The sequence below is a fragment of the Rhinoderma darwinii genome, chromosome 6, assembly GCF_050947455.1.
Source record: "Rhinoderma darwinii isolate aRhiDar2 chromosome 6, aRhiDar2.hap1, whole genome shotgun sequence".
Lineage (NCBI taxonomy): Eukaryota > Metazoa > Chordata > Amphibia > Anura > Rhinodermatidae > Rhinoderma > Rhinoderma darwinii.
The window spans coordinates 20,537,178-20,547,165 of NC_134692.1; the positions used below are offsets into that span (position 1 = coordinate 20,537,178).

The window sequence follows — 9,988 nt, forward strand, 5'->3', positions numbered from 1 at the left end:
TAATTGTACATATAACCTCGATAACGATTATTTAGGTCACACCGCTTTTTGCATGCCACACCCCCTATTTGTATGCTACGCCATTGAATTAATATTTAGTCCCTGAGCCTACATGTTTACTACTGTATATAATATACCCCGTGATATTTCCCCCATAGCTGCCCTCCACAACATATAATCCCCCCATAACTGCCCCCCCACAGTATAATGCCCCCATAACTGCCCCCCCACAGTATAATGCCCCCCATAATTGCCCTCCACAACATATAATCCCCCCATAACTGCCCCCCCACAGTATAATGCCCCATATAACTGACTTCCACACAGAATTTTGCTTATTTTTCGTTTTAATTGTCCATCCCTAATATATATATTCATAATAAAATAAGTATATTATTATTAAGTGTTCATAGAACCGAGAAACCATGATCACGATGCCACATATCACTGCCATGAGTGCAGTCTTGTGTTTTTTCTTTATTGAAGTCCATAGACAAAAACGCCCCAAATATGCCATAGACTGGGCACGCTGCTTTTTAGGGAAAAAAAAGAAAGGAAGCGCATCCTATAAAATGGGCGAGTGACCAGGATTTATCAGAATCTCGTTAAACAACCTACAACTTCTGGCATCTGTGGTGACCTAAATGGCCAGAAAATGTGGCCTTCATAAATAGTACAAAAATAAATTTGCGGTCATTTTGTAATTCATCTCTTTTTTTTTTTTTTTTTTTTTTTTTTTTTCCTATCGACGAGTAACATCTGAATTTTTTTTCTCCCTCTCATGGAATCCCTATTCCTACCCCCAATGAATCTCCATTTAACTATTGGCCAGTGCAATGTTCTTGGTGAAATATGTGGAGTACGGTCTCTTTTTTTTTTTTTCCTACATCCAAAATCTGTCAAGGGGTTGCATGAGATTAGAAAAACATTGCTGCTTTCTTCTAGTAACAGCGCCATTCTTGTCCATGGGCGGTGTCTGGTATTGCAGCTCGACCCCATTCGCCTCAATGCGGCAGAGTTGCAATACCAGATACAGACCATTGACAAAAGTATCGCTGTTGGTGAAACACTCTGGAAGATATAGTATTAAGTATGCCAGACATGTCTTCGTTATTTCTAATGGTCGCAGAAATCTTGTATGTGCAGAAATTGTTGATCCAACTTTTGTAATATACCCTAGAGATGCCCATAGACATTAGAGTATAGTTCATAAAAAGGACTAGTTACGGAATGTGCTTCTATTCACTGACAGCAGAGAATCGAGACATTAGATATATACGAATGGACAATCCAACTACCAACACTCGGCATCTTTGATGGGTCACGTGCGCTATTGGACTTACCATTGCCTTATAGAATGATTAGATATTCACAGTAACATGTTTGTTGCAGAGTCGGATGATCACGGTCTTTGTTTACTTGTAGGTAAAACCATCCAAGAATCAGGAAAGCTCTGCAGGATCCCATAGGACAGGATGATGACCGCTCCGCTCCTTTTTCTGTGCGCCATCAACTTCTTCATCACATTGAAAGACAGTGCTTGCGCCAAAAATGTTAATTCCCATAACGTGAGGCCTCCCTTAGACCGTAAGTACCATCCTAAATGACTTTGAAATATGTTTGACATTTCTCCATATTTTTTTAAATACATGGGTGTTCTATTCTCTGGCCGCCTTAATATTCCCTGTTAGATAATACAATTCTGACTTCCAGCAGCCACCACTAGAGGGAGTTTACTGCATATGGTTTATAAATTGTACTCAATAATAAAACTGTATGCAGTAAACTCCCAAGTTCCCTCTAGTGGTGACTACAAGCAGCCAGAATTGTATTATCTAACTGTAGATTTGGAGCACCGTATTAGAAAAACGGAGCTCTGACCCCTAAAATTCCTTATTATAAAATTAATGATGTCAATAAAATGTTGTTTGCTTGCAGCCACACCATTCCCCAACAGCTTCAAGTGCTTTACATGTGAGAAATCAACTGATAATTATAACTGCAACCGCTGGGCCGAAGACAAGTGGTGTCCACCGAGTAAGTGAGAAGATTACACATTCCCTTATGTACTGTATTTAGGTGGTTACTTGTTTTATGTAACATCATTTCTTAGTTGTGTAGTCGCTGAAACCAGAGATGGGTCAAAATCTTAAGATTAGGTTGGTGACTATGTAAATTGTGCGTTTTTTGTTTCCCAAAAACAGCGCCACTCATGGTTGTGTATTGTATTGCAGCTCAGCCCCAACCCTATAGTGGCTGTTGAGGGGATCGATGTTCCATTGTAAATAAATGGAGCCCCAACCTCAATGATGTACGGTAAAATTCCTTTAATCTGGCATCGACGGTCGAAGAAAAGTTTTAAGAAATCTCAAAATAAAATATAAACGCAAAAAATTCTACTAAAACTTTATCTTTGTAATAAGAGGAATTTTCTAAATGGTCCTTTTTGCTCAGTCTTTGCTTCTAGTTTGGAAATGTTACACTATATCGCAGTTCTGTGCCGCAAACAAATGCCGGATTGTTCGGTTTCTGGATTATCAGATTCCGGATCAAAGGAATTTCACTGTATAGTGGGGAAAAAAAGTTTCAAAGTGAAACCGTGCTTAAAGTGTACCTCCGTTTGTGATCGCCCGACCGACATTAGGTGTGGAGAGATGCCCCTGCACGCTTGGCGTTACGTTTTCTATAGCAACTATACATCGCTTAGAGAAATCGTGCACGGGTCTTATTAATTAGAATTGGACCCATGCACGATACTCTCCGGGTGTTATACGGTTGTGTGGCAACTGTACTGCCCAGTCCCATATGTCAGGGCGAGAGAGAAACAGTGGGCGTACAATCTATCACCTTCTCATGCTGCCCTGTGTGGGGGCAGCATAAAGTAGTGACAAATGCGCTGCTTTCAGTGCTCTGTGACTTATTTGTTACAGTGCAGTCGTTTAGGAGAAATTTTGCCGCGCGCGGTCAGCGCTGCAGGCGAGGAGTCCAGTGATATTCACGCTGCCTGCCCCCCACCCTCCAGCTGCTGACACATTTCTCCATTTTGCTCCCTATTGATGTGCAAATTAGCAGCTGGAGGGCACGGGATCGTGGATATCAGGGACGAATAAGTGACAGACCGCTAAAATCATGCTGCCCTCTGACAAAGCGGCATAAGATTCACTTTACCTGTATAAATGTTTTTGTTTTATGTAATTTACTTTCATAATATAGTAAAGTTCTGATTTACAGGATATAAATGATTTGCCGCTGGATCACTTTGTGACTATTAAGCCTCTTGTGTTGCAGATACACATTACTGTAAAACAGTTCACCACTTCTCCAGCCATGGAAAAAGTAAATCCGTCACTAAGAAATGTGCGACCAGAGAAGAATGTCACAATGTCGGATGTCACCATCATCGGGACTCGGGTCATATGGTAAAGATATTGTATCCTACTGAATGTATCCCATACACGTATCCTAAATCCCATTTCATTAATGCAGAATAATGGGACTTGTACAACCACTTCTCCATTGAAACCTCGGACCAGGTATGGACAAGGTGGGGTCCTCGCTTTTGGACTGCCACTAGTTAATAGACATCACTACCAGCCAGGACGTGATGTCTATTCAGAATCCTGACACTTCGGTAACGTTTGTCTGAGATTTACAGCAAGGCAAGCGTAATCTAGTTTTAAATGACAGTTTACAGCGTAATCTCGCGAGATTACGTTTGCCTTGCTGTAAATCTCGCACACACACACGTTACCGAAGTGTCAGGATTCTGAATAGACATCACGTCCTGGTTGGTAGTGATGTCTATTAACTCTCAGGACACTTGAGTAAGGTTAATGTGTGTGTATGTGGCTACACATAGTGATCTAGTAAGATGACTATGTGCTGTGTAAATGAATGGGGAGAAGTGTATGACACTGGTCACTGATTGGTCAGCGTCATACACTCCTCTATACGACGCCCACTTGGTCAAAAAGTAAAACATGCCCAGTTGTCCATTGAGAAACTCATTAGCATAAAGCTAATATAGGTCATAACTCCGTGAAAAATGATCGTTTTTCTAAATAAAAAACACTGCTGTAATCTACATTACAGCGCCGATCACATCATGTACAATATAGGCCACTTAGAGGCTCCGTCCCCACATTATAAGTATTCTTGAAAAAAAAGCTATTTATATAGACATTTAACTCTCTAAGGCCCTGTTCACACTGAAGATTTTGCAAGCAGAAAAAAAAACTGTCTGCACTTTCTTGCCACGATTTTCACAGGTTTTTTTTTTTTGTTTTTTTTTTTTACTCCCATTCATTTCAATGGGAGGCCAGAAGTAGAACCGCAGCAATGAAGGACATACCGCTTTTATTTCCCACAAGCGCTTAAACCCGCCCAGGAAGAAAATGCCTCTGCCTCCCATTGAAATCAAATGGGGGCGATCAGCTGAAAAAGCAACGTCTGCTCGTTTGTCAACTGATTGCTGCCCTGTTTACACATGGCGATGATCACAAATGAACGGTCGCGCAATCTTTGACCCGCGTAGAAGGGCCTTAAGGTTAGCTCAAAGTTCGGCGTTCACACGACCAAGTGACTGGACTATTGGACTTTCCAACCACTGGGAAATACCAAACAAGAATTTCACTTGTCTATAAAAGTCGGCATTCTTTTTACTGCTGCAGTTGCTGGACTAGTTCTGGATTATCGGGTGCCAGACTTTTGGAAAGTTAGTATATATTGGTCTCTGACAAACGTTCCTTTTGAAAATCCGTTGTATCCCGCCGTTCCCCCTCCATTTTTGAAAAAAAGTTCTAATGCTCCCTTGACATTGCTAAATACATTGTTTCCTGTACCGCTACTTACGTGAGATTTCTTTCTTTCAGGAGTGCATTTCCTGTTGTGACGGGATGATCTGCAATGTTGATGTACCCACAAATCACACAAACGCCGTATTAAACTTCATGAGATCGCATCGGAAATCAGATGCCCACAGGGTGACCGTTTTCTTGCCAGCTGTGGCAGCTGCCATCCTAGTTCTGGTGATCCTCTAGCATAATTGGGCTAATACTGTCAAAATAGACATGGACTTCTCAGACGACCCACAAGAACTTCTGAAGTATGGGGGGGGTTTTACACAGTTAGGGTGGTCCGGTCGTCTTAAATGGCTATAAGTTATTTCCATGTTTTGATGGGAATGTGTTAACCCTTGGGATTCTGACCCAGGAATTATGGACAATCAGCCATGATAGTGTGGTGTTGTGGCTCCTATGCAATCAGATTATTACGTGCCACAAAAAGTCCCAGCTGCGTCCGATGTTACATTTCAACACAACGGAGACAGATTAACTCGAACCAGTGCTGCAGACCGTGAGTGAGCGTGTGCCCACAGGAGGAAATGGGGGCTGGCATCAAAATTTATTGTACAGTAATTTGTGTGTTTTTAAGGACAATGTTTTTGATTCTATTTATTATTATTATGACGATGCTCATTTTCCATAAAATACACATTACTATAGTGATAGATTGTGTTTTGCTTAGTGCAGGACTTGAGGGAGCGGAGCATGACGCAGATTCTCTATTTAATGTTTTTAGCACCCCTGTGTCGTGCTCCGCCTCAACGCCTGGCACTAGGCCTAACTCAGTTTTTCATGGAGTGCCCTTTTAATTCCTTCTTCTACCATTAAAATGAAACACTGTTAATTGTACTGTTTCTTTAAGGGCCTGTTTACATCACGTTTTGGCCCTAACCTTATCGTGTATGTTGGGAATGCTCCCTTCGTACACTCTAAACGTGTCCATAGGTCTCCATTAGCACAACTGAGGCCAAAAGAGTGTCCTTTTGGTTTCAGTCAGGCTGGTATATGTCAGTATAGCTTTTTTTTGGAGGATTGAATAACGTATACTGTACTATTCTATCCTGAGTGATCCTGCAATAAAATAACGCATAAACCGTGTGGTATATGGCTTTTTTAACATTGTGGCCTATTTGTGACGGATGCCACTCTATGGCATCCGTCACAGGTAAATGTTAAACGTATACCTCGGGAAGCTTTCTCAGGGCCGGAATCCCCGGGAAGAGCATCAGGTAGTGTTTGGCCCGGGGACTCCAGCCCTGGGGAAGCCCCTGACATCACTGTCCATGTATGAAGAGTGGTGTTAGGGGTTTTCAACTATTGAGTCCCCGGCCACTATGGAGTCCCCGGCTAGAGCATCAGTAGTGTTCTGGTTGGGACTACGGGACTGGAAAAGCCTCTGACGTTACTATCAACATATGAATAAATCAAGGAAAAGAAGCAGCACTCCAAATAGAAGATGTAAAAAAAAATAATTTTATTCACCCATATGTGCAAGGGATGCAACGGTTCAGCTTCTCAATGCAGCTCTTGTCAAGCCTGCATTGAGCAGCTGAAACGTTGCATCCCTTGCACGTATGGGTGAATAAAAACCGTTTTTTGACATCCATTTGGAGTTCTGCCGCCTCTTTTTTTTTTTTTTTTATTTGTCTACATTTGAGGGATTGACAAGTCGGATCCCTGGAGGCTGGCAGCCATTTGACCCTTGTGAGGTCTATTTCTGCTGTGCTGCTCTTACCTGTTGGACTCTCAATATATGGCCAGGGCTCCTCTAGGAGCGGAATCCCCGGTGATAGCGTTGCCGACTCTCTGGCCGTGGATTCCAGGTTTTTTAAGCTACTCACGTCACTGTCCATATATGGACAGTGACGTCAGGGCCTCCCTGGACTCAGCCGTTAAAATAGCGCTGTGCCCAGGGAGTTTGGGCGACATGTCCCACTGTTTGCTTATACAGTGGGATACGTCAGTTTCTTTAATCAGAGGAATATGTTGGGACACCTCTGGCGAAAGGAAAAATGTGATGTGAACAGTCCCTAAAAGCCACCAGTGCGAAAGAAAATACAGTTGTTGCCTATAGCCACCAGCAGAACACTATTATTATAATATGGTGGAACCCGGTTGCCATCATATTTTCATTGCACTAGTTTTCAGAAATAAGTACCAGTGTCTGGGGAAATGCACTTGTCGGATCCAAAATGTGAATTAAAAAATTCATTAGCGTAGTCTGATGCTCCTGGGCCATGGGGCAAAATTACAATCTGGGCCCAACCCCTAACAATCACATGCCATTTTGTGCACTGATTTTACACCATGTAGGATCTATGCACAGTCTAAGTGTAGGTATTTGTACAGTGAGATGGCGCTGGCTACAATTATCATACATCACAATTATCATAAAGCGCTATTCACACTTGTTCACTGCCCCTTTTACAATGCTACTGTTTTCTTATCTTGCTAAGAAACATTGGGGCCCCCTCATGCACCAGGGCTTGGGTGTTGCTGCACCCTATAGCAGTGGCAGACTTCCACTGTCGGGGCATGTTGGAATTTGTCGTTTCATGTAAGACCTGGAGGGCCACAAGTTGCAGACCCCGCTCTACAACTGTCACTGTAGTTTCAGAGAGTGTCCACCTTTGATCTTATCTATATAAAAAGTTGCAAATTGTTAAGAGCTGTATTCATAATTTTTCTGGTTGGAAACAGTCAGCAAGCTTGTCGATAAACATCTAACAACCAAGCGGAGCTCCTATAATGCAGTGAGAGTTAGGTTTTCATAAATCAAATTACTATGCAGGTCCTGGCAAAGATGATACTTCCCTGATTGCAAATCACCAGCTCTTTGCAGACATTGAGCCTGCAGGAAATGTTGGGAGATTTCAGCTCTGCAGCCTGCAGAATTGTGAATGCAGCTTTCCAATATAACACAAACTGTAACTACGTATCAGATATGTAATGTAATGCATTTACAAAGTTCCCCAAGTTTTAATGATGTTTAAAGATGGACATACCCTTGAATACTTTCCTGGGACAGTGTGATTTTGTCTTCCACATCTTTAAAATAAAAATTAGTCAATCTTATAGATTGATGTCACCGTTCGCTTTTGGTACTTTCTATTTTTGTGAATTTATTTCGTGAATGTACGTACAATGAATCCATTTGTCATCCTGTATTAAACCCTCAGAGAAGGAGTGGCCTTATTGACCATAGCAACCAATCGGAGTTCAGCTTTCTTTGTCTAAATGGCACTGGAAAAATCAAACACAGACTGTGATTGGCTGCTATGATTTTTTTATTTTTTATTTTTATGTTTTACAAGCAGAAATCCCTATTTTGATATGTTCATTTCTGCACTACAATCTTTGATATTTTTTTTCCTGTTAATGCTTTTGTTCCATTTTTGTATATTATTTATATGAATAAAACAGCCACGCTGCACTTACATGATCTGATTTGATTTTTAAAGTCTATTTTCTGTAATGTTACTTTTACGACTCATGCACATGACGGTGTGCGCCGGCCGAGTCCCGTCAGTGATCCGAGGAAAGATAGAACACGTCCTATCCTTCCTGGGATCGGAGATTTGGATAATTTTTTACGGACCCGATTCACCCGCTAAAGTGAAGGGGTCCGTGAAGAATATCGGGTGCCACTCGGATGCTGTCAAAAACAGCCCGAGTGGCACAACGGTCGTGTGCATGAGGCGTTAGGGCTTATGCAGATGGCAGAATTCTGAGTTAATAGAGTGGGTTACCCCATTCAGGACCCTCCTCTATTATCGAGCATTGACCCACTACAAAAAGCGTATTTCGTTCTGGGTGACCCGGCAAATTAATTACACATACAACCAATTAATTTAAATGGGAACTGTGTAATACTTTATTTCTCCTCCGGTAGCGCTGCATGGAATTTGAGCACTTACCGCCAGGTTCCCACAGAGCTTACAGCTGATTGCAGGGGGTCACAGCAACAAGACACCTATTGTTGAGGTACTCTCCTAACAAAAAAGGTTGTCAAAATTGGACGACCTCTTTATGTGATACTGAGTCTCAGCGATCTAGCTGTATAAGGTAAAATAAAGACTTTGCATTATAGAGCGTCTCAAAATCGTACCGCAACCACAGCGGATTAACCGCGGTGAGAAATTCACAAAATCCACATATAAGTACAAAATGTTTTGCCGTGATCGCAGTAGCGCTTTTTTGTCTAAGAAACATCTTTCTGTGGAAAACCAAATCACAGTACCACATGTACCAGACATGACCATGGTTTTTACATATGGTTTTCAAAGCCACAGTTTATTTCCATTAAAGGGGTGCTCCGTACACTTCCTACTTGTCAGAAGAGTCCCTTGACAATAAACAGATTGTAATGTAATCTGTATTGTAAAGTGTCCCCCAACTGGGACCCCCAGCTATCAGCTGTAAGCTGTGGGAAGAAATGGCAGTAAGGCTATATGCACACAGTGCGCATTTTGCTGCAGAAAATACACAGGAAGTTCGCAGGTAAAATCATGCTGCAGATTTTGCTGCGATTTTTCCTTAGCACTAGGCATATACAATTCGGAAGCGGAAACACAAGATAAATTGTCTCTGCAAATTTAAAAATCCGCACGGCAGGTCAATTTACGTGCAGAAAAATACCGCAGCATGTACATGAGATTTCCAGGAATCTCATTGACTATGCTGGTACTGTATTACGCTGCGGTTTTGCAGCATGCAAATATGCGCGCCAAAACCGCACGTAATATGCATTGTGTGCATTGACCCGAAGTGTTCAGTTTCCCTGCAGCGCCACCACAGGGGAAATTATGTATTACAGTGTCCATTCATAATAGGGTTTGTTCACATCTGTGTCAGGGCTCCATTCCGTCTGAGCTTTCCGTCGGAACGGAGCCCTGACTCGGATGTAAACGAAGCCTATTATGTCGACTATGGTATTCATTCCGTCAAAACGACGCAACCCGTGCACAACTGGCTCAAACGGAATTCCCTAATAGGGTTATGAAAATCGGTTTTCTAGACTGGACAATCCCTTTTAAAGTCAATGAAGGAAAACACACGGCAATGAAAAGGGCATGCTGCTATTTTTATTTACTAGTGAAAAATAAATGCCCTCCCTGTTGCTCACTTGGACCATGAAGGGTGAT

At 42.1% G+C, this 9,988-nt stretch overlaps 1 protein-coding gene across 2 annotated transcripts in view; it reads left to right on the forward strand.

Annotated features, from left to right (window-relative positions):
• Window positions 1–8,281, forward strand: part of LYPD6B (LY6/PLAUR domain containing 6B) — a 51,520-nt gene extending 43,239 nt beyond the window's left edge. For both annotated transcript variants that reach the window (XM_075829269.1, XM_075829270.1), the window contains 4 exons: window positions 1,426–1,587; window positions 1,939–2,037; window positions 3,289–3,419; window positions 4,872–8,281. In XM_075829269.1, coding sequence (XP_075685384.1) covers window positions 1,476–1,587; window positions 1,939–2,037; window positions 3,289–3,419; window positions 4,872–5,039 — 510 coding nt within the window. In that variant the 5' untranslated portion in view covers window positions 1,426–1,475 and the 3' untranslated portion in view covers window positions 5,040–8,281. The remainder of the gene's footprint in view (window positions 1–1,425; window positions 1,588–1,938; window positions 2,038–3,288; window positions 3,420–4,871) is intronic.
• Window positions 8,282–9,988: the final 1,707 nt, after the last annotated feature.